Genomic DNA, 27179 nt, shown 5'->3' with positions numbered 1-27179 from the left:
ATTTGTTTTTTTTTCTTCGCTATATCTTCATCAGCGTCAGTATCTATAAGAGAAATATTAAATTAACAAACTCGTCTTTATAAAGAATATATATTCTAATTGACATCCCACAACTATTAAATATGGATCGCGTATATATAAGAGATTGAAATTAGGTTTTTCGCGCACTATAACGCATATATATATATATATATATATATATATATATATATGTACATGAACATTTTTACTTTTCATTATCAACACGGAAATCTGACATATATATTTTTCCATTAACATACTTCCGCATTCATAAAAAGTATATTTCATTCTTATTATTATTATGATTATTTCTATTATTATTATTATTATTATTATTATTATAGTATTAGTATTATCATTGTTATTACTATTCACTACAAAAAGAAGTATTTTAAAATACATTGTACTCTCTAAATCTGAATTAGTAAAAAAGTTTACTAATTTGAATTAGTGACTTACTTTTTGCTTCTCAATTAGTAAAATTTTACTAATTATTAGTAAAATTTAACTAATTCTAAAGCAAAAAGTGAGTCACTAATTTAAATTATAGTAAACATTTTTACTAACTCAGATTTAGAGAGTAGTCACTTTTAAAACGTTTATAACATCTTCTGTAACAATCTTACAACTTAACCTAAATGCATTTTAAGATGTTTATAATATTCTTGATTATACAAAATCATGAAATCAGTATTTTAGAAAAAACTTGTTAGATTTTTGTGAAACAAGTTATACTCGTTTGTTTTTGTGATATCAGATACGTATTCAGCGAGCAAAAAAAAAAAACAAACGAGTAAATAGTTTCACAAAAATCTAACAAGTTTTTTCTAAAAAAACTGATTTCATCCCTTAAAAATTTCTTTAAAATAGGCATATCATTATATTTATAGGTTAGAAATTCGTTTCAGTAAAATTTCCTTTTTTCTCAATTTATTAATATTGCGTATAAAATGTGAAATATTTTAAATTTCATGTAAAAGATTCAAAAATTATTCTATTTTGAAGAAACTTCACTGCAAAAAGAAGTATCTTATTTTAAGATGTTTTGGTCGCCTTTTTAAGATGTTTTTTACGATTTGCTTAGATTCTTAGACTCAAAAACCGTTTGTTTCCTGACTTTTAAACTAGCCTAAGCTTTTTGAGGTTATGTTCATGACAATATAAATCAATTGAAAACAGGACCCTATCAAAAATTGACTATACCCAGAGAAATGATATATTTGTTTGAAAGCCTAATAAATATTTATTTGATTGAAATAAATTTTTATTTGATTTAAATAAAAAATTTTTATTTACGCCAAATAAATAGGCTAGTAAGTTGTGAGACCAATATACGTTTATTTAATTCAATTATATTATATTTGGTTTAAGTAAAACATTTCTTTGGGTGTACTAGCGCAGTAATGGCGCAGTACTGGTACCATTATCGCACCAATAGTGCGAACTCTGTCAATTTTTGCTAAGATCGAAATAAGATACATCGCAGTGAAAAAATATAACAAGTTTAGTCGATTTTAACATATCATTTATCATATATATATATATATATAAAAGAGTGAAGCACAAACGTCCGGCGAGGGTGCAGTGACCATTTCCAGTCGGAATGCTTGATCTTCGATCGGCTAATTAATTCCGAGACTATATCGAAGCACGATCTCAAGTGCTTCTGGAGAGAACAAGCGTGACTTATTTACAGTGGCTCGACTGTATAATTGCTTCACTGTGTCAAGGACAAATTGTCTATATATATATAGACAAATATAGAGAGTGTTAAAAGAGAGTGAGAGAAAAAGCTTCGTTTTTTCTCTATATCTAATTTATATATATATATATATATATATATATATATGTTCACAATCAATGTTTATGTAAATCACTAAACTTTATTATTTATATATGTATATGTATACGCAATGCTTAACACACATGAACGCAATAATTTTCGCGGCGTAATGCTTCTCCTCACGTTACATATATTACAACTCTACTTGCGAATTGCGAGACACACTTTGATCCGCTCGAGATCCTCTTACATTATTATCTTGCGTATTACAGTCACTCTGCATTATAACTTCTTTTTTTTTCTTTCTCTTAGTTTCGTTTTTTTTCAATTTTACTTTCTCTCAAGCTTTGATTTTATTATTATTATTATTATTATTATTATTATTATTTTTATTATTATTAATATTATTATTATTATATTATTATTATTATTGTATTATTATTATTATTTAGTACTATATATTTTAATATTTATTTCACCAAAAATACGGAAATTCAAGTAGAACGTCCGAAATATGACATAGCTTTATATTTTTTACACCTGCTTCACCCTGCTTTTCTTTATTCTAGTTCCCCGTCATGTATCGAAAAAAAGCTACCATTCCCTGCAAAGTGTCATAATTCAGATGTTCCACTGATTATTTTAGATTGTCAATAATATTTTGACATGATTATTAACTTAAAAAATGATTATTGTCAAGAATATATAATAATAATATAATATAATGTATAATATAATATATAATATAATTATTTATATATATATAATATAATAGAAGATATTGTTAAATTTGGATTTTAGTTTTTTCAGTGATATACATTGCAAAAAGAAGTATTTTATATTTTAAGATGTTTTGGTAGCATTTTTAAGACATCCAAGACATCTTAAACATCTAAATGTCTTAAAAACGCTACCAAAATATCTTAAAATAATATACTTATTTTTTACAGTGTAGTATTATATTGTTCTTGTTATTATGTTTACATTGCGTTTTTGTTTTAATTAATTTTAATATTCAACAATTTGAAAACGCATTTAATTTTTTCTTTTGTGTTGGATTTAACAGAATTTATGAAATAATAAATATACAACATGGGAGTGTTTTGAATCCCACGGTCATTTGCCCATACTAATTATTTCGGCCCTCCGAACTTGAAATCGCCAATTAACTGCATCCGATGCGAACGACCTTGAACCTCGCGCAAACAACTTAGAAGCCTTATTTCTATATACCATAAGTTTAAATAATAATAATAATAATGTTTTAATTTTTATTTTTTCAGAAATTGCCAAGGTTCGCGCGAGTCTCTTTCAAATAAGTGGTGTCAAAAAAGAACCACTGATTTTACCAGAACCAGATGGAGATGTCACCACACTCACAGAAAAAGTATATGTACCTGTTAAAGAACACCCAGATGTAAGTAATAGTATATTATTTTTAAAAAAAATATTTAAAATCAATAATTAAAATTTGATTCCTTTTCCGTAAAGTAACAAAATGAATGAGATCCATACATATATAGGATAAGTGCATCAATTACGGCGTGTTTATAAAAAATAGCTATTATTACTATTATATTTAATATAACTTGTTGCAAAATGATTCAAAAAAATTCATTTTAATCTTTTTTACAATTATACTAATAAAGATGTACATTTAAACAATTATTAATTTAATTATTTGAAATCAAATTTTTTCCCTCGCCGTAATTGAAACATCAGGGTGTCTACTACACTGAAAAAAATTCCTAACCCCCGTATGCCTAAATCGACTTTGACAATATTAACCAGTGTAGTCTGGAAGTCCTGGAATTTGAAAAAATGTCCTAGAAAGTCCTGGAATTTTAATTTTTGTGCTTTAATTTTTTATATTTTGCTTTTAAATTTTCAAAAATTTATAATTTTGTCAATCAAGTTAAAAAAAAATTAATTAAATAAGTAAAATGACACGTAACTTAAGTTACGTAATGTAATGTTTATTAATGTTTTCGGTAATATTTATTAAAATTATTTTTTTAATTGAATTTCTGCCAACAATAGTTAAACTAAACATTATTTTATTCCTTAAGGTCATCCAATTTAGTGTTCTGGAAAAATAAGAAATTCGTCCTGGACAGTCCTGGAATTTTAATTCAGATTTTTAGTAGACACCCTGAACATTTTTAAGATTTCCATTTGCTTCAATTACGGTGGGGGCAAAGTATCTTCAAAATACACGTAATTTTGGTCACCGTAATTGAAACACCAAAATTGATAAAATCGCGCCCTAATTGAAAATTATTGTATTAGTTTTAATTTCTCATAATTTGTTTAAATAATCGATTTTAATAAAGCTAAATTTTTTTTTAATATCTAAATAACATAAGCCTTTAGGTTTAATAAGTTTTAAATTGACTTTATACAATTAGAAATGTCAAATTTTCTATTTCAAAAATGTTTTGACTCGAATCGCGCCGTAATTAGTACATTTACCCTAGAAATAACTAATTTTCATATGCAAAATCAAATGGAACAATCACCTGACTGATTTACATGAAATTGAATACATATGTATATATCAGTGTGTATATATACCGAACGTTATACATGCATACATATATATATATATATATTTTAAGATCCAAGTAATAAAAGATGCATTTATGAAATATACATGTCATATTTTCTTCTACCCGCATGTAATCATTGGGAATCGTGTATTAGAGATTTATCATTGAGGGCAATCGTAAATTATGCGCGCGGCTGAGATTGGCCCGTGAACGGAAAAGAAAAACAATTTTATTGCAAAACTGATGCTAAGTACCACTTGCTCGATTTGCAATATACTCTTATACTCTCTGTAAGAGTCCATTAACTTTGCCTTGCATATATATATATATGATATTCTCATGTTACTTTACGGAAGAGATTTTATATATCTATATAATAGAGAGACAATTTCTCATTATAATTATTGAAAATCTGTTAACTTAATATCCTATAGAAGATGTTTAGATTTGAAATCAGCAATGATACAATTTTTGAGATGAAAACAATTGATTTTGAATGACATTTAAAATTAGGTACAATATTATAGGTTTCTACACAGAAAATTATAAGGTATTAAAATAAGCTGCAACGCTTATTATTTTAATCCAATTATGCTTATTTTAATACCAAAATGGATTAAAATAAGGAAAATTTGATTAAAATAATAAGCGTTGCAGCTTATTTTAATGCCTTTTAATTTTCTGTGTAATCAAAAATTTGCTAAACAACAATAGCAATAGCTTAGCCTGCTAAGGTAACGTTTACTACCATGGTAACGGTTCCTATGGTAACGGTTGCTATGGAAATTGTTACGTCACGGCATGGAAATAAAGGTTAAAAGAAAAACTAAAAGTTCGTCACAAATATTTCTAATTGATTTCGCAACATATAAATAATTTATTATAAAGAATAAAAAAAATAATTAAAGAAAAATCAAGAACTTAAGCTCAAAATTTAGACAATTAAATTTATATCCTTTATTATATATTGTATTCTATTCTTCGGGTGGCTAAAAAATAGAATTTGTGGGATCTTGTTACTTACTAAGAGTTGAAATTCACCTTATTATTGTTATTAGAGGAATAAATGATAAAATAGAAGGAAAGAGAAAATAGATTAGGTTGAATTAAAATTTTTGTTCATTTTCCAAACTTACGCATACAATGAGATTTCTCGACGAAACACATTAATACACAAAATTCACATATAAGAACAATTAAGAATTTTATTGATAACTACAAAATCTATAAACCAGAAGGGTAAAATTATAAAATTAATAAGTTTAAAAAGAATACAAGTTGACAAGATAAAATTTCAATGAATATAGAAGTTAAAGTAAAACGGTATATTCACGAAACGGAGATTAGATCCTATCCTGAACCAAATATTAATTCCGAGGATTTATACGGTTATAGGAAATCACTGAGATTTGGACATGCTACAAATCTTAAGTTCGAATCTTTAACAAATAGGAATTATATACAGTGATAAGAGAGCGTGTTTTCAGACCAAATCTCGTTGAAAATCCTAAGGTCGAACCTCAAGGAATTATTGGTTCAGGAAGGGAACCAATTCCGAATTTCGCAAACAGGGACCGAAAAGAGACTGATTAAAAGAAGTTGGACGACGCTCCGGGTAACCGCGTCGTTCATTCCCACTCTCAAGAAAACTTGCAAAAAGTTAAAGGTGGAGGGAAAATTTTGGAAAAAGGAGAAAATTAAGGTTTCTGATTTGCTGAAAACAACATAAAAATCACGCCCTAAAAATAGAAATTGAGTATTAAAAACCCTTAGGGTCCACTTGGACCAGGTACACGCTGAGGTGGAGGTGCAATAAAACATTTGTCCAACAAATGTTTACGCTATGTGCGGAGTTGGGCCCCTTGCTTTTTTGTCTAATTGTAATTTTATTGCAAGGCAACACAATCGCACACTTTTAAGGAATTGTCATTTCTGAGAATGCAAGATCCTTTATTGCACTTGTTCATTTTAGATGTTTTATTTATTGAAATCTTAAAATTTAGGGATTAACATCCTTATGTGTATCAATACTCTTTCTAGTTTAGGCGTTTTTTCTATTGAAACAGCTTTATGGTATTTTTTTATTAAAAAGGATTTTGCGTGTTTTCTGAAAATGTGAACGAAAAAACCCAGGAACCAGATTGTCGAATATTTATTCTTCATGGTTGAATGATAAATTAAAATGTTGAAATTCTAAAGATGTGTAAAAATTGTATAAAAGAATAAATTGAGTAAAAATAATATTAATATAAAATAAGCAGAAATAATAAAATATAATATTCATTCAATACAACATTCTTTTACACGGGGAAAACATTCTTACATACACAACAATACATAATTAAAATATAATTACATCTTAAATTAGGACATTCTGAATCCCTCATCCTAAGACAAATTTCAAAAAGAAAAGTGTGAGGTTTTGACATACTGGGACGTCACAAAATGAATTCTGTAATAACGGTTGCTATGGTAACAGTTGTCATGGAATACTATGATAACGGTTACTATGGAAACGGATACTATGGTAACGGTTCCCATAACTATGTTATGTAAATTCTATTTAAAAACAAAGCAGTAATTTTTTTTGACCTTTTAATTTATTTAATTTTTTTTTTTTTTGAGTTTTGACATTGAATTTAATTTATTATTTTTAAAACGAAGAGAAAAATATTTAATTTAATGATTTTCTCTTTTAAAATTATTCCCTTGATATATATATTATTTTGAAGCGCGAATATATGTTGGAATGTTGAAAGTAGAGCAATAAACATATTATTTCATGAAGAGATGCCGAAATTCTCATGAAATTGATGTTGATGTTCCTCATAATATATATAAGAGTGCGCAAGGATAGCTGAAAAAATTTTTCATGGCAAAATAGTTTTTGGTAAGTGAAAATGTCGAATTCACTCGCGTATATGTCAGATATCGATATCCAAACGATAACATCCTGCTCTGCCAAAAGCCTTCACACACACACACAGACACAACCTCGTTATTATAACTCTCGTCGAGGGTTTATAAAGTCGGCAATAGAAAATTGGGGAGAGAGAGTTAGAGTTCTTCGTCAGGGATTCTATTTTGAGCGTGCCAAAAATAACAGCTGACTGTACACACATTTCGAACATGCTCAACACTATATACCCCCGCATCAGAGACTCTTTCTCTCTCTCTCTTTGGATCATTATAAAAAAAAGAATAATAAAAATAAAAAAAAAAAAACCTCTTCGAAAACTACGATTCCACTTCCGTCCCATAAAAATGTATTTTATCTTCTTTGCTTGAAACTGTGTGTGTGTGTTTTTTTTCTCGTATGTAAAATATAACCCCCCTTGAAAATGCCCTCCCCTAAGGAAAAGAATATAAACTTTTTATAAAAATACATGTACGACTGTCGGTTATAATTTTCAAAGTTGACAAGGCGTCGAACTTTAATTCCATATATACTTATGCGTTCTATATGCTTTACAAATGTCATTCCAACAACAAAAATCAGGAAACATTTTTCTTCTGTTATACTTGAACGTAGTGGGAGATGTTCATTTTAGAGGGGTTTTTTTTTATCATCTGTTTCAATAAATAATAAATTACAGAAAAAAATAAAAATTTTCTAATTTTGGGGATGTCTGACTTTGTTACCTATATATTATGTTTCTTGAATCTCCGAATTCGAGGTTTGTTTAACCCCATCAGATCAGGATTTTGATCCCTAAATTTGAGATACGAATTTAAAAAAAAAATGTTTCTAATCTGGGGGTCTGAGAATGTTTACTATATGTTTTTAGGGTCGATGAATCCAAATCCGAGTCGCATTTAACCACATCACTTCAGGATTCTGCCATAACCTCAAAAAAAAAAAAAAAAAAAAACATTAAAGAGCGTTCATGAACTACGTAGCCTGTTAAGGCCAGATCCAAGTGAGACAGCGCCATCTACATTGAAACTAAAAATTTGGAAAATTTTCAACAGCCTTTTCTTGAAAACAAGAAGGTAAAATGCTTTTTCCTTTATGGATAATTGATTATTGGCAAGATATACATCAGCTAAAACTTTTTTTGAGTTAAAATAATAAAAAAAATTTCATGTCAATAAATTAAATATGAGCACTTTTTTCACAAAAACTGTAACAGTACTTTCTCAGAAATTACAATCAAAAATGCAATTTCCATTTGGAAAATTAATAAACGCTAAAAAATACACGACCTAAGATTTACCAATCACGAAAATAAGAAAAAAAAATTTTATTAAATATTTAACATATTGATACTGCTTTACTGATTATGACAGCCCTTTGGTAGATTATGTATTTCAGGTGGTTAGCAACACCGCCAATCTCCTCCTTTCGGCAAAACTGCGAAACGTCTGGTGACATATATAACCTGCCAAACGGCCGTCATAATGAGTAAAATATGTTATGTTAAAATACTTTTTTTTTGTTATTTTCGTGATTGGTAAATCTTAGGTCGTGTATTTTTTAGCGTTTATTAATTTTCCAAATGGAAATTGCATTTTTGATTGTAATTTCTGAGAAAGTACTGTTACAGTTTTTGTGAAAAAAGTGCTCATATTTAATTTATTGACATGAAATTTTTTTTATTATTTTAACTCAAAAAAAGTTTTAGCTGGTGTATATCTTGCCAATAATCAATTATCCATAAAGGAAAAAGCATTTTACCATCTTGTTTTCAAGAAAAGGCAGTTGAAAATTTTCCAAAATTTAAGTATCAATGTAGAAGGCGCTGCCTCACTTGGACCTGGCCTTAAGGGGGTGGGGGGGGGTTAGGAAAATGCTACTTTAGTCTACTTGTAGAAGGGAGGGGGATCGACCCCAACTACGAAGTTCTAACGAAAATGGCAGAGGGCGCCCTAAATGGACCGATTTGTCACGATTATTATGATTATTATTTCGGATAAATATTAAATTTACTAAACAGTATCGTTCATTTTGGACGGACTAAACAGTCAGTTATAAATAAACAATACTGTTTAGTAAAAATGAAAGAAAAGATTATCGAAAGAAAAAAAATTTACCCACAGTAACGAAATGTAGAAATCTGATTGATTGTCCGCAATCTGGTTAATTGTGGACAACAAATCAGATTTGTGCATTTTTATTTAGTCGGTATATTTTTTTGTGTGACTGAACTATAGTAGTCCCTCTGATTACTACGCTGTTTAGTAGAATCTGGACTAAACGTGTGTTTAGTGGAATATATACTGAAACTCTTCTCTCCGTGTACATATTAAAAATTCTTGTATAAATAAAGAAAATCTGTTTAATGAAAATTCTGCAAAATAATAATTCGAACAATTAAAAATTCGGCTCAATGAAAATTATATCTAATGAAAATTTTATTGGATGAAAATTCGAACAATTAATTTTTGGAACTTATTCATACGTCCCATGAAATTAAAATTATTAATAAATAATATTTTACTATGAAATATATATATATATTTAGTAGAAACTTTCGGTATAAAATACGGTAATAAATCTTTAACCTAATATAATGTGCGTGTATATATAATACCCATGTTTTTCGCAAAGTAATGAATTATGTTTTGTTGAAAGGAATTGAATTTGAAATGTCACTTTTACACTATATGTATATATAGTTGTAATAAAACGGGCGCTCGAATTTATAACAAACAAAAAGACTAATTACAAGTTACGTAAATTTTACCATTATTATTATTATTATTATTATTATTTATGTCAAAAAAGGACTATATATACTATTTTATGTATGTTATTGCTCTAGTTGACACAGTAATTAGTTCTCTTTAGTTCGCCTTATCTGTCACATGTCCAGTCATTTACTTTACTGCAAAAGGAATTAACAAGCCATTTAATTTTTTCTGTTATTTTTCGTGCATTCATTAAAACCGATTAACGCATTTACTTCAATGTATACATATAAGAATTCAAGAGTTTTTTTTTTTTTTTTTTTTTTTTTATTTTCTTTTTTAAAAGGTGATTATACCTCCTGCAGTGAAAGTAATGTTGACAACATATTTATATTTATCTTTTATTACAACTTTTTTTTTTTGGTGTATAATTTCAATTTTTTTTGTTTATTTTGATTTATTTGGCACGCAAAAAAAAAAAATTTGAGCTTAAAATTATTAGTGTTTAATAAGATAAATCATTTTTAGCATGTATTATAGCAATAAAAAGTGACAACTGTTTTAACGATATTTTTAGTTTTATAGATGAAAAGTAAGTTTCAAAATTTAGTATTTTATAATTCGTAAAAATAAAGTTAGAAATTTTTCGGTTTTTAGGTTAGAAATTTTGTGCATTGTCAAATACAAGTAGTACCAATCGTTCAAACACAAAATCATATAAATTGGCGGTAAATTCAAAAATTGTTCAAATTAGTGAAAAATTTAAATAATAAAAAATAATAATAGTAACAATAATAATAATAATAATAGTAACAATAATAATAATAATAATAATAATAATATGAATTCTGACAAATGAAAATTCTAACTAAATCTAATGATCAGAATTTTTCTGAATACATTACTGCTCTAAATCTCTGTACAAATTTTCTTATTGCTTATATGAATTATAAAAGACAGTGAAACCTCTCAACAAACTGACTCATTATTCAACTCTTACTTATTCCAGTATATTTCTGAGAAGTACTTTATTACATGTAATATATACACGGTCCAGATGCAATGGAACTTCTCGTACATAACATATGTTCGTGTATATAGGCACTTGCTCGATAAAATTTTTTTTTTTTTTTTTTATTAACAACTTTTACCTTGTATTTTTTGTACAATATTCCGGGTTTTTAAACTCCTTTTGCTGAATGCTATATTATACAGAGTGATCAAAATGTACCAAAATGCCCCCCCCCCAAAAAAACTATTTTAAATCAACTTTTTTTGGTTTATAAATATATAGGTTAACTTAACTCTCAACAAATTTTAGGTTATGTTTAGTGATCGTTTCACCGAATTTTAAATTGTTCGAATTTTTATTTGAACGAATTTTTAAGACGCCGTATTTTCATTTGTCCGAAATTACAAATGTCCAAACAGACAATCGACAGAAAGATTTCGGAGTAATTTTCAAAAATTGACCAATAATTAGATATAATCAAGAATATCGTGATTGGTCAATTTTTGAAAATTGCGCCAAAATCTTTTTTTTTCTGTTTGGACATTTGTAATTTTGGACAAATGAAAATTCGGCCTCTTAAAAATTCTGTCAATTTAAAGTTCGTACAAATAAAAATTCGGACAAATTGGAATTTTTGTCATTTAAAAATTCGAATCACATAAAATTCAATTGAATGAAAATTTTTGGTAAATTAAAATTCGATTAAATTAAAATTCTCTTAAATAAAACATCATGTGAGGAAAATGACTGTAAAATAAAAATTCTGTCAAAAATTCGGTAGCCAAAAATTTTTGTAAGTAAAAATTTGTATAATATAACCTAAAATTTGTTGTCACAGACAGAAAAAATCGATTTAGGAAATTTTTTTTTTTTTTTGCGAAGTCCGGTACATTTTGATCACCCTGTATACATTGTATACGCGACGGTAGCGCAATTTATATATAGGATTAAATTTTAAACGAAACTGGAATCCAAGGACAATTATTGGTCGCTTGGTAATTGGAACTCTCCTTTTTGCGCGCGAAAAAGGAAACATTCAATATATTTGTGCTTCGTTGAAATATTTTCCACACGCACAAAAAAAAGGAAACAAAGAAAAGATGAAAAATACATTCTACTTTAAATTGATGAATTGGAGTATTTACATTCTTGGCTTAACTCCAAAATTCAAGAGTTACAAGTAAACATCCTCTCTTTATCACACAGTGTGTAATAATGTATTAGTTCAAAATTTCATTTGATTTCTTCTGATGAAGAAATTTTTCCCATATCAAATTTCATGTCCCAGGGAAATGATTTATTTCATTTAAAGAAACCAAAAATTTTTTAACTTACTTTCTTTTATTCAAAATAAAATTTTCTTTGTAATAGAAAAAAAACTTCTTTGTTTCAAAGAAATTTTTTGCATTAAATAAAAGAAATTCAAACATTGATATGGGGTCAAAGAAACATTAATTTGAATTAAATAAAAAATTTCTTTAAAACGAAGATAATTTTTTTTTTTTGAATCAACAATAATTTTTCTGAAAGAAATAAATTTTCTTTATATCAAAGAAATATTTTTTCTGGGTGTAAGTTTTAAATAGTTGAAAATTAAATTAAAATTTTACAAATTTTATGCCAAATTCGTGATGGTAATTTACTTTTTTATATATATATATAGTTTCAGTTTTTATAAAAAAAGAAAAGCCTTGAGCTGAAAATAAAATTGAAAAATATGTTTCTTAGCCAAAATTGAATTTTTCTTTAATATAGCGTACTAAAAATAGAAAACACACAGACAATAAACTCTTTTTTGTTCTTGTGAGTGATGATAATGATGATGATGATAATGACTTGTTCTTTTGTAGTACAAAATTGAGTTTGTTTTCTACTTTCACATGAATTTAAGGATGTTCTCCGTCTTGTTAATTTAGAAAAAAAAAATCGAATTTGTCTTTGTCAAGTTTCTTTGAATTTTCAGAAAATTTTTCTTTTATTTAGATACTGCGCATCCCAATTCTAATTGGAATAGTATTGTATCAACCAAATATACCAGTTTTTTTTGTATTAACAAAATTGATTTGATTCAAATATTATATTTATCTAATCGAAATAAGTTTGGTTGATTTTAATAAATTTTTTGATTGAAGATATAATTTGAACCAAATAAACTTTTAGTTGTTTTAACCAAAAGTAATGGTTAGTAATACATTTATTTGGTTCATTCAACCAAAATTTGGTTGTTTCAAAAAAAAATAATTTTCTGAGTTTTAAAACAAAAATTTAATAATTAACATACAATATAATTTTTAATTTACTGAATTGATATTTAAATACAAAATTAAACAAATTAAATTTTTTTTTAATTATGATAATTTAAAAATCCAAAAAAAATAATATATTCTCTCACCTTTTTCTTCTGTCGAAGAACGGAAACAAAAGAAAAATGCTTTTTTTTACATTTCAATTTATTAGTTTATTTTACAAATTGTTCTGTGAAACTTTTTACTTTATATCAGTAGTGCAAAATCGGTTACTGACATGATCTGTGGAATTTTAATTAAGTGTTCACAATGACAGAAACGGATTTTATCTTTCTATATATATATATTCTTGTGTCTAATAACAGCAGAGCAATAACTCTTAAGATCCCGTTGTCTATTGTTTATCCCTCAAAATTGTTTTACACAATTCGTGGAAAATAAATCTATAATTATTTTTTTTTTAAAGTAACACTTTTTATATATATATATTTATATATATATAATTCATCAAAGTATTAGTTTAAATATTTGCTCCAGTTAACAAATGCGATCACCCTTGAAATGACTATACTTTTTCCGTGTTATTAATACAGTTGATTTTTTTATATCAATTTTTTTTTTAATTTTTATATCAAATGCACTCGATTCATGATCTTTGTGACTAATGTTATAATAATATTTCTTTTTTTTTTCAATTTACAAGAAGTTTTAATAATAATTGAACCAGAAAGCGCGCGAGTGTCACTTTTTGTACTTTTTTTTATTATAAATTATTATATTTTATTTTTAATTAATAAATTAATAAATAATAAATTAACGTAGGTAATTTAATTATTATTATTATTATTCTTATTATTATTAGTATTATCGATATCTTATTTATTTATTATTATTATTATTATTATTATTATTATTATTATTATTATTATTATTATTATTTATTATTATATATTATTATGTATTATTATTAATAGCTGCTTAGGGCCTCGGCTTGCCAGGAGCCCCCAAATTTTTGTAAGGTAAATTTTTTTTTCAAATTTTTAATTGCAATGATGTCACGCACTCACTTCAATCATTTATTTTAAAATAAGTAAACAAAAACATGAATTTTTTCAATATAATTAAAATTGTTTGCAGTTTTCTATACAGACTTCTGGTTCTCGATTAATCGCAATGCAATTTGTATTTTTCTTCTTTTTATAATCTCATTTCTCCTTATAATTCAGCAAAGAGAACATTACCATATAATGCCATCTACATTGGTAACGAATAACTATTTCAAAGCTTACGCACCAAGTTGGCTCAGCCCTGCCATGACTATGTTGATCAGCTGGTATCAGAACATCAACATGGCGCATCAGTATTAACATGAAAATAGTTTATGTTTATTTCAATTATAGTTCAATCGATTAGAAATTAGTAACAATAAATTAGTGTTATTCAAACGCTTACACTTTATTTTTCGTTTTTGTTACTTAGTCAAAAATATCTTTGTCAAAGACAACGAAGCGGGTAAGAGGTCCATTCTGCAATTCGTTTATAACCTGAAAAGACTCATTTTGTATATAAAAATAGATCTTACTTTTAATCTATTTTTTTTGGACTTTAATATGACAGAATTGCAAATCACTCAGTTCTTTTTGTTAATATTCATTGTATTTTTTACATAATTTGTAATAGAATTTGTTATAATAATAAATAAACATTTGTTCGGAATTTTTCTCAGGCAGAATTTTGGTTATAAATTTCGATCCTAAGTAATCTTGTAAAAATACAAGTTTACTGCATCATTTTAAAAACATTGTTGTTAATTTAAATATATATTTAAATTAAAGGTATATACAAAATACATTTATTTTAAAAAGTGTTTTATTACCCCACTTGGAAAGATTCACCGGAAAGTGCCCCCTGGAGGTTCTATCAGAATTCCGCCGGAACTTCCAACGTAATTCCGTCGGAATCCCATCGGAAATTCTTTGGAATTCCGACGGAATTACGTTGGAATTTCCGGCGGAATTCTGATAGAACCTCCAGGGGGCACTTTCCGGGGAATCTTTCCAAGTGGGACGTTATAATGAAACTTTCATCAGTTTTTGATGTGAAGTTGTCTAATTTTTTATCTCAAATTTCAAAAGGGCTGAGTGCTTAGGGCCCCTTTTTTGGTAACTCCTGTCTAGTGCTTAGGGCTCCAGTAGGTGTAAATCCGGCTCTGAGTATTATTATTAATTATTATCATTTAAACAGTTTTAGTTTTTTCATCCAGTTATAATAATTATAAAATAATTTTCTCATGATATTCTGTTAAATATTTATTACAAAGTTGTACGACTTGATTTTGTAATAAATTTTTATCCAGAATATCATGAGAAAATTATTTTAAAATTATTATTATTATTATTATTATTATTATTATTATTATTATTATTATTATTATTATTATTATTATTATCTTAAAATTGAATACAACTAAATAAAAAGAATTCCCGTTTTAGTAGAAAAACATTTAGGGATTTATTAGTTTATTTTTTTTCTTCCTTTTTTTTTTGAGATAAAATATGCGAAGAAATGATAATTTTTGGAAGTCATGCGAATATAAACTCTAATCCAAGATTAACCTCGTTTTCAATTAGAATCTTGAAGAGCATGCGGGCACCTTTGAATCATCGAGGTCGAGGGGAAACGTTCATTTATACTCAATATTGTGGAATCACCGATCCTCCACTATATATATAATAGTAAAATTTATGCTGGTGCATTATTGGAATTTTCTGCTAAAAATGACTTTTAGAAATTTATTTATTTTGTTTTTTTATAATTATACCCAATTTTTTTAAATTTTCAATTATTATTTAATTTAATAAATATTAATTAAACTATACCTATAATTGATAGATTAAATTATAATTAAGAATAAGAATTATTTATAATAATAAATTAGTAAAAAAATAGTAACTAATTTGAATTAGTAAAATTTAACCTATAATTAATAATTTAATAGTGAAATTAATAATATATAGTGAAAATTCAAATTTATAGAGAGTACATAATATTTAGATCATTAATCCAAATATGAAAATCTCTGAATCATGCAAAACTCTCAGAAAAGGAAAGATTTCTATGCTTTTCTCGGTAACTCGACTTTGATTTGTCCTATCCGCCAAGACGCTCCTTTTTCTGAAGTAATTTTCTAAAGATAGACGACCCCACGCTTTATACGAATCATTTGTCGTCTGAAAGTTGACACGATCTTTCTGAGAATATCTTTTTCTAGCAAAAAAAAAAAAAAAAATTTTTTTTTTTTTAAATCTTCTCGCTTTCCATTTTAAATAAATAATAATTTTACTTTATTAAAATATTAATTTTTCATGTCCTATGAAATTATTTACTTCTACTTAATAATTTAATTTAATTTAAAAAAAAATATTCTCTAAATTTGATAGTTATGTCGCTGTAGTAATAATACTAATAATAATAATATGATAATATCAATGATATATAATATTAAAAATAATAATAATAATTCAAAGTTCAGAGATTGTTTAACATAGGTTTAGAATGTGCACCTGGAATGTAAAATTGAAACTCCCTTGAATAGGACAAACTTCCCACGATAAATTTTCAAAGTGACTAATTTCTGATAACCAAAGTATATTTTATAACTATGCGAGAGCGAGAGGGGTTTGATTTATTTTACTCGACAATATACATACCTGCGCTACATATATGTATATAAATTATAATGATGGGCGCGCCTCCTTTAAAGCCGGCCATTATATTTATTAAGAGGAATCTTGTTTCGCATATTGTCAATGATACGTTATAAACTTACCTACACTGCACTTGGAGGAAAAAAAAAAAAAAATAGAAAAAGAAAAAGTCGAATAAAAAATTTCTCATGACAATAGCTCGCCTTCGCTTTAGTTTCACCTGAGAATGCACTTTACCTATTTGCGTGGCACTATGTGGCTTATTATTATTATTATTATTATGAAGCTATCAATGAATACCATTTAAAACCATATAATAAGTATTGTAATAGATTTTTATTTCTGTATTTAAAAAAAAAATCTATGAAAAATTATTATATTTAAAATAAAAAAAAAAAACTTGTACTATATTTAAAAATATTGATTCTTTTGTACACCCAGAAAAAAGATTTCTTTGATTCAAAGAAATCAATTTCTTTGGCAAATTTTTCTTTGATATAAAGAAAATTTGTTTCAAAACAAATTATCTTTGATTTAAAAAAAAAGAATTATCTTTGTTTCAAAGAAATTTTTTTATTTAATTCAAATAAATGTTTCTTCGACCCTATATAATATCAATGTTTGAATTTCTTTGATTAAATGCACAAATATTTCTTTCATTCAAAGAAAATTTCTCTTTGAATAAAAAAAAATTGTCTTTGAAACTAAGAAGCTTTTTTTTGTTTCAAAGAAAATTTTTTTTTTTTTTGAATGAATAAGAAAACAAGTCAAAGAAATTGGTTTTTTGAAATCAAAGAAATCTTTTCTCTAATGAGTGATACTGTAAAATAATAAAATATATTTATTTGATTCAAATAATCGGATATACTTGACTATTGGGAAACAAATATTTATATTCAAGTGAATTAGAATTTATTTGAGTGAATTATAATATTATTTGCCTTCGAAATCAAAATTATTGTTTTATTTATTATTATTTGTTCATTAATTTTATTGTTGGTTTATTTAATTATTCAAATAAAAATTATTTGTTTCAAGTAAATATTTACTTGGTGGTTCAAATAATGATTTATTTGATAATAGTAAAGTAACCGATTATTTGAATCAAATACGTTTTTTTCAGTGTATGTCATTTGTAAGTTAGTATTGAAATTGCAAAAATAATAATAATAATAATAATAATAATAATAATAATAATAATAATAATAACACTTCATAATAATAATAATGCACTGAAAAAAAATTTATTTGATTCAAATAAAAATTATTTGGTTCAAGTAAATATTTATTTTATAATATTTGAATCAAATAAATTTTTTTTTCAATGTTTGAAGATTAAATTTTATAGTATGTACTTATATAATAAGTCGTATTATTATCTTTTAATATGATCATCTTATAAAATGTATCTTGATGTTTTCGCGCCGATTACATTTGTTTGACATGGCAGAATACTTTATTCTTATTGATTGATAGAATAAAACTTATCTGATTTATTCTACCTCTATTACACACACGATTGGTCAACACTTATCTTTTTTTCAAAAAGGGGACTGACGTTTTAATTTCATATTATTGCAACTCCCATTTTTCTCGTTAATTTATTATAATAAATTTGTCGCATACTTTCCTCTATATTTTTAAATATAATTTATTCTTACAAAATGAAAAAAATTTGACGCAAAGTAAAAAATACTCTTATAAATTAAGAATATATTATTATTTTGAGAGTAGTATGTAATATAATATTTTTTCAATAATAATAAAAAAAAATTCAATTTTTTTTAAATGCTTTTAATTCTCATATAAAATTTGTAATTTTGTTTTTGTTTCTAGTTTAATTTTGTTGGACGAATCCTGGGTCCACGTGGTATGACTGCAAAACAGTTGGAACAAGAAACGGGATGCAAAATCATGGTGCGAGGAAAGGGTTCGATGAGGGATAAAAAGAAGGTAAATATAAATTTATTTTTTTATTTATTTTTTTTTTTTAAATAAATACAAATTTCTCTATTTTATTATTTTGTCAAAATTACGGACAATTATAGGTCTCCTAATAATTAGGCGGTAATTAGGTTGAACAAGTTTGAACTTCACAACTGGCACATAATTTTGAAACAGTGCCAAAAATTCTGTTTTATCCAAGACTGACATCTTTTCGTGTGTGAATTTTCACAACAACAACAACAACATCAAAAAATAAAATAAAATACTTTACTTTCTGAAAATTTTCATTATAATGAGGTATTCCACGCCAAATCAGACACCATTTACATCTCCTTTTTTGAAACTTGTTTCTTTTAGTACTAGTTGAAACTAACTTTAATGATTTAAAAAAAAAAATTTTACAAAAAAAACTACTTCCGTTTAGAAAAATTTTAGGCCTGGTCCGGTCGTAGGCAATATTTTCGGAATTTAAAATTTTTTAAAAATATCCCCAGGTTTTTCTTCAAAAACTATATAACCGAATATTTGATTTTTATAGTGATTGGTTGAAATTAATTTTTATTAAAGTTCAATTTGTTGGCGTTAAAAACCATTTTTGGAGTTTTGAGGTTATGTAAGCGTAGATGGCGCAACTAATTTGCGCGCGAAATTTAAATTCTGAAAAAGAAATTCAATTTACTTGAAAGTTAAAATTTTTTAATATTTCCTTTAAATTCCCCCTCTTTAATGTAAATCATCATTTTCTTTTTTTACAATATTACAAGAAGCGAGTTTAGTAATATTTATCTCTAATGGCTTAAATATAATAATGGTACAGTTTTAAGACAATGATTTTTAATGAGACTACATGCGGAACGTTTAAAATGAGAGTAAAATTAATATATTCAACGCAAGCAATTATTATTATATTGCATATGAATCGTTTCGTCTTATGGGGCAAAATATATTCAATGGTATATATTATAAAATATCGTTATACGAACTTTGCTAGAGCAATAATGCAGTCTGTGCAACACTTTTTTTTTCCTATTCAAGTCCCACTCGTATATATGTCTATATTCACATTAATTTGATAGTGAACATTCCAGGCGTATATATATATAGATATTTCGTTTCTTTTCCACGGAGTCGTGCTCCAATGAGAGTGGTCGCATAACTCGAGTGTCTCATAACTTTGAATATACACTTTAAAACAGCAAAACGTGTTCGAAATAATTCTATGGGAATAGTACTTTTAATTCTAATTTTTTAATCGAATTTTCACTTTCACTTTCATTGATTCTAATTTTTACTCTTATTTTCACTTTGACTGCCCACTGATTCTAATTTTCACTCTCATTTTCACATTCACTTCCATTTTCACTGATTAGAAATTAGCGAAAGTTAAAATTTAATTAAGAATGGAAATTAGAATCAGTGAAAGTGAAAATAAAAATTAGAATCCATAGAAGTGGTAGTGAAAATGGGAATAAAAATTAGAATCAGTAGAAGTAAAAATAAAATTATATAATTGGCCCCACGTTCAAATTTTAACTTTTGTTTCGTATAAAGTTAGAAGTTTAAAATTTCAACATAGTTATTTTGTTTTTCATCATCGGTTTTGGAATTTTTACCACATTTAAAAAATATGTTTTACCAGATTATTGTAAATTAAATATTTAAATTTAGTATAGGCACTAAAGGTAAATTAAAATATAAGCATAAAGTTTAAAATTTGTAACAATTGAAATTATTATTATCTAATTAATAGATAAATAAAGTAAATGTGTCGTTACTGACACCTCATTATAATTTGAATTCTCCCGCGGTATGAATTTCAAAAAGTTGTAGATGGCGCTTTCAGCCCGCGTCCGAGCAGACGACAAACGCACGTTTCTCGCGTCTCGCCTGCTGGCAAAAAGATATAAAGACTCTCAGAGTGAAGCGATTCGTTGCATTCACACCGGTCTTAATTGTAACATTTCATTACATATTCCGCGGAATAATTGTAATAGAATCACCGATTATCACAGGCCTACAAAATTTTCGATTTTGTCAGACCCAGAATCCGGACTAGTCATTTTTCATGTAATTTTTCACGCTGAATCCAAAAATGACAGCGAAATTGGTCTATCACGTCAGGATTTTGAGATATTCTAACCTGAAAGCGTGAAAAAGACCGTTTTTGGCAACATTCAATCATCTATAAAATCTTCAAAAATTTTTTTTAAACATAGGTCCAAATTTTTAAAGAAAGTACTACTATTCACCTTTCAAAATTTTATTGGCCCGTTCCGATCCGATTTCTTTTCACTGAGATACAGCCATTTGAGTTTTACGTTACACGACCTAAAAACTTTTTAAAAAAGGAAAAATAAAATTGCAAAGAACTTCAACTAAAACTCGTTACTAGGGGGGTTTTTGGAGTCGTTGATTGCAATTTTAATGTCAGATTTTCGAAATTAAAAATTTCGGATTCAATATGGCGGATATTTTTTTAAATTCAACTGATTCGCTTGAAAATCGCGTAACTTGGGAGTATTTTAGATCTTTGATGACGATTCTGATAGCAGCCGTATTGGATCCGACATTTTTTCGAAAATCTGGCATCGTTATCGTAATCAGCTACCTCGAAATCCCCCGAGTAACAAGTTTCAATTTAATTACTTAATTTTCCTTTTTTTAGGGTTTTCAGGTCGTGTAACGCAAAATTTAAATGGTTGTATCTGAATGAAAAAAAATCGGATTTGAACGGGCCAAGAAAATTTTAAAAGGCAAATAGTAGTACTTTCTTTAGAAATTTGAACCAACGCTTAAAAAAATTTTTTGGAGATTTTATAGATGATTGAATGTTGCCAAAAACGGCCTTTTTCACGCTTTTAGGTTAGAATATCTCGAAATCCGGACGTGATAGAGCAGTTTCGCTGTCATTTTTGGATTCAGCGTGAAAAATTACATGGGAAATGACTATTCCGATTTCTGGGTCTAAAATTTGTAGATCTGTGATTAGCATTCAGGATTTATAATAAAGTTATTGTGTCATTTTATATGAATTGTTTTATTAATATTGTGAACAAATTGAACGAGAAAATTATTGAATTATCGCAAATAACAATTCCAAATGCCAAGGATCAAATCTTTTTATCTTTTAGATTTGGCCGCTCATTTAGTTTTCATTTTTTTTTTTTTTTTTTTTTTATTATTTTTATGGGATACTGATTCGATCATTCGTATTGTGGGAATTAAATTCGATCTTTGTGGCATTGTGGCTTCCAACCAAATCTTAACCTGCGTATTAAAATTATTTAATAAATTGAATTAATCTTGGATTTGGGTTTTATTATTTTATATTAGACATGTGTATTGAGGTTAGGTTAAAGTAAAGTTATAGTTTTAGAGGTTTTAGAATAAAATTTGAGGTTATACGTTAGATTATGTATAAGCTTTGAAGTCATATGAAATGTGAGGTTATGTTAGGCATAAAGGTTTAATATTAGGCCAGGCATAAGATTTTGAAATTAGATCAGGCTTAAGATTTAAGGTTAAGTTTGACATAAGGTATGAAAATTAAATTAGATCCAAAAGTTTATTGTTTAGGTTAGGAATACTCTCTCTAAATTCGAATTAGTGAAAATTCGTTCCCTAATCGAAATTAATGAAAATTTCTACTACTTTTAAATTTTCACTAATACTTTAGTAAAAAAAAAATATTACTAAATCAAATAGTAATATTTTACTAAAAATTAGTGAAAATTTCTACTAATTTGAATTAGTTAACAAATTGTCACTTCTTAAAATTTAGAGAGTAATATTTCGAAATTATGTTAAAATCTTAGATGTAAAATCAAAGATTCGATTGGGCATAAAGTTTGAGGTTAGGTTGTATGCTCAAAGATAAGTATTTTATATTAAATAATTGATTCATATTTATGTAAAATTAACAAAAATAATTACTAAAAAAAAAAGAAAAGAAAACAATTTTTTTAACAATTAATTGTAGACTTTAAAAATGCTGACAGAACATTAAAGGAGAAGTCGATAAAATAAATATATATATGTGTAAAATAGAAAACCTCATAAAAATTGTATTCGTCGCTTGAAAACAGATGTATTCATAGATAATCAATAACTTTTTAAGAGTTCCTATATATATATTTTTCCACTGATGTGTTTTGTTGATGTGTAATTCTTGCGAAAAAAAAAACTATTAGAAACTCGTTATAGAAAAGTTGTGCCATAAACATTTGCCCTTATACAGAGGTATAAATTAGCAAAAATTAAGGTCTACTTCGATTACTTAGATCCATTTTCAGCGTAATCGTCCTCAGCTGCGTAAAATAGAATTTAAGTAGATTTACGTTAAGGTATTTCTCTTTCTTTCTCCCTCATTTAAAAAAAAATTTTTTTTTCTTCCCATGGTTAGTCAATCACATGAAAGTGAGATTTTTCATTTATTCTCTTTTCCTTCTCACATATTGAATAAATAAAATTTTTCAAAATTTTTTCTCGACATTCATTTCTACACTAAAAAAAAATTTATTTTATTCAAATAATCTGTTGACTAGTATCAAATAAATATTTACTTAAACCAAATATTCAATTCACTCAAATAAATATATTTATTTGAATAAAATAATTTTTATTTTTCAATTAAATAAATTTTTTTTTGAAATAATTTCGATTTTTCAAACAAATACAATTTAATTGATTCAAATAATAATTATTTAATAAAAAAATAAATATTTGATAATTTTCAAATTCAACCAAACACTTACAGAGAGAGAGAGATATATTATTAATCCTCTTCGTGAATTATTATATCATTAACTTTGTAAATTATTGAAATTTTGTATATATAAAAAAAATATGTAATATAGGTAATTTTAAAGTATAATATATATAATTTATATAATTGAAAGTTAAATCCTTGAAATAAAATATAATCTTAAAGTCAACTCAGCAGAAAAATATATGCAGTTGGCTGTGCTTAACGGTACATATATAAAGTAATTGAGATGCCACACACGTACATCGCAATTGTCCCAAGACATTTGGAGATACCTCGATGACTTTATTTGCCACAGAAATTTTTTTTTCTTTTTTATAAATTTATCAATTATTTTTCTTTCATTAGGATTATATACTATTTATATATTTATTATACATGGAATTAATTAATTAATATTGAACTGTTTTTTGTATATTTTTTTTTGTAGAAATAAATTTTCGTTAATTAAAAATACTTTACATAATTTTTTTTCATAATAAACGAATATTTTTCAAGCTGCATAAAACAGATTTTTCGTAAGTATACTAAAATAATATTTTTTTTTTTTATTGATGTTTTCTTTGTTATTTTCTTTACACACTTTGGTAATATTTTGATTTTCAGTTGCACTTCTATTTCTTTTTTTGTGTCACTAGTTCACGAAGCTGATGTACGCAACATTTATATAAACGATTTTTAAAGAAATAAAATTTTTTAAAATAAAAAATTCTATAATTTTTTGCCTAAATATTATTTTTTTATAATTTGTTGATTAATAAAAACTACAAGAAATATATTTTTTAGACAAAAAATTAAAGAATTTTTCATTTTAAAAAATTATTTCTTTAAAAATCGTTTATATAAACGTTGCGTACTTCAAGCTTTGTCTATTTCAATATTTATGTAGGCTAAAATAAATACTGACCGTTCAAATGAATCAAATCATTTTTTTGGTCTATAATTTTTTTTTTTTTTTAAATTACTTCAGAATTAAAAAAGTAAAAAAATGTAAATTATACCTTCAATAAATAATTAATTTATTTTTAAATTCAAAAAGTAATATTTCATAAGAAATTTCAAAGTTAAAAAGTAGTAAACAAATTTTTCGTCCATTTGAACGTTCAAAACTTCAGGCAAATTAATATTTATTAGATTATGTTTTTAAAATATAATTATTATTATTGTATTATTACTGTTATTATTATTATTATTATTATTATTATTATTATTATTATTATTATTATTTTTATTATATTTTATATTATTATAAAATTATTGTTCGATTACGTTAGTTTACTGTCAATCGGAATTGTATATACAGTTGGAATTTAATGGTTTTTGTATTTTTTTATTTTTATTTCTTGTTTTTTTTTTGCATCATCGCAGGACTGACATTTAATTCTCTTGTTTTATGATTTCCCAGGAGGAGCAGAATCGGGGTAAACCTAATTGGGAACACCTGACAGACGAGCTTCATGTTCTGCTCACAGTTGAAGATACCGAGAATCGTGCCACCCTGAAACTTGCCCGAGCCGTCGAGGAAGTCAAGAAGCTACTTGTGCCCGTGGTGAGACAGTTCCGAACTTTAATTCATAATTCATACCTTATAAAAAAAATAAAAAAAAAAAAAATAAAAACTTTCATTTCACACAAATATTTATAAATCTTACAATTAATTTTTTCAATTACGCTTTTCTGGAAAATAAATTTTTTAAAAATTAATGATTTGCCATAAAAATTAATAATTAGAATTTCTATTTAAAATTTTATACTTATTCATATTTTTACATAAATTATCATTTATCAAATTATTAACATTTGACAGAATTTCCTTTTTTTAAAAACAAATTTTTATTTAATTGATTTTTTAAATACCGAATTTTTATTTGAGAGTAATTTTTTATTTTACATAATTTCTCGCTTACTCAACTATTTTTTTAATTGAAAAAATTCTAATTTAAAAAAAATTTTATAATTTAGCAGAATTCTCATTCAACAGAATTTTAAGTGTTTCAAATTTTTAAATATATCAGAATTTTCAATTCGACAAATATTTATTTGTCCGAATTTTTATTTGCAAACATTTATTTTTTTGATAGAATTGTTAAAAGGCCAAATTTTTATTTGTCCGAAATCCACAAATGACCGAAAATATTTCGTCCCGAATTTCAAAATAAACCAATGAAAATTTTCTTCCTAATTCTGAATTGATTTATTTTAGTACATGAACGCCAAAATCTTTCTGTCGATTATTACTTGTCGAACATTTGCAAATTTTGGACAAATGGAAATTCGGCGTTTTAACAATTCTTTCGAATAATAATTCGTAAAAACAAAAATTCGTTCAAATATAAATTCGGTAAATTTTTTTTTGTTAAATGCCAATTCAAACAATGAAAATTCGTCTAAAAAATAATTTTTATCTGAAAAAAATGCTTTAAAATGAAAATTCGAATTATTAATGTTTTATGGCTAATTTATGTGACCATTTTAATTAATTTTCAAAAAAAAAAACTGAAATGGTCCATTTGTTGTCCACACTCTTTTCTTAGTATATATATATTTATTTCTAATGCAGTAATTATAGAAGTTTTTTTCCGCATTGGAATTATAATTGTGTCTCAAAAGTGAAAAATGATTATCGACTATAGTATATATATAGTTGATCCCACAAAGAAAGGTCGTCAATCAGATTGTCGGAGTGATTAATCTTAAATCTGTATTACTGTAGAATTATAGAATTGTATATTTGCCTCGGTAATTCATCACCTTTCGCGCAGCGCAATTACGGACCTTCTTAAAGAGATTTTAATGATACGCGGAACTCTTATTTATATATATAAATCTTTATCTGATTACACAAAGATTTATTTTAATTGCTCATATATGTATAAATAAATAAGTGTTGTATGTGTGTAGTATATTGAAAAAGAAATTTTTTTTGACAAGATTGTCGGATGTGAAGAGGCAGAAAGTTCTTAATCCTGTTTTTTTTTTATCTTATTATCACCTCGTCTAATCGTTTGATGAAATCAGACAAGCGAACTTGACATATGTAAATATCTCTACCCTTCCGTGCTATTCACATGCATTCAATGTATTGAAATCTATATCCATGTGCAACAGGCGTGGTATCATTGTGACTTTTATCAAGAATCAATTGAATGCATTCCTCAAGGGGCGGATTTTTTTTTTTCTATTTTTTTCCTAATTAATTTTATTGAATATTTTTAAAAAATTTCTAGTCAAAATTATAAATTTTTCAAGACGCATAATTATGTTCTAAAAATCATTAGTTAGAATTTTCATTGTATGGAATTTTATTTGTCATAATTATTTTTGAGCCGAATTTTTATTTGTTCGAATTAGTATTTTGCAGAATTGCATTTTTTGCATTTTTTGCATTTAACATAATAGACATTTTAAAGAATTTTTATTGGGTAGAATTTCATTGCATAGAATTTTATTTCAAATAAATGTGCATTTGTTCGAATTTATATTTGATATAATTTCCATATAAGTATAGAACAGAAACA

The 27179-nt window shown here is 25.9% G+C and overlaps 1 protein-coding gene across 11 annotated transcripts in view; it reads left to right on the top strand.

The window, feature by feature from the left end:
- Positions 1–27179, top strand: part of LOC127281614 (protein held out wings) — a 116002-nt gene that overhangs the window by 73437 nt on the left and 15386 nt on the right. For 7 of the 11 annotated variants that reach the window (XM_051305411.1, XM_051305403.1, XM_051305410.1 and 4 more), the window contains exons 2-4: positions 3088–3221; positions 18786–18902; positions 25067–25207. In XM_051305411.1, the coding sequence (XP_051161368.1) occupies positions 3088–3221; positions 18786–18902; positions 25067–25207 (392 nt within the window). Of the gene's footprint in view, positions 1–3087; positions 3222–18785; positions 18903–25066; positions 25211–27179 lie in introns of all 11 variants that reach the window. The other 4 variants (XM_051305405.1, XM_051305409.1, XM_051305401.1 and 1 more) reach the window with 1 other exon arrangement.

The sequence above is a fragment of the Leptopilina boulardi genome, unplaced genomic scaffold (genome assembly GCF_019393585.1).
Source record: "Leptopilina boulardi isolate dan_hultmark-lab unplaced genomic scaffold, ZJU_Lbou_2.1 LbouV2_273, whole genome shotgun sequence".
NCBI classification, from domain to species: Eukaryota; Metazoa; Arthropoda; class Insecta; order Hymenoptera; family Figitidae; genus Leptopilina; species Leptopilina boulardi.
This window is presented reverse-complemented; position numbering and strand designations above follow the sequence as displayed.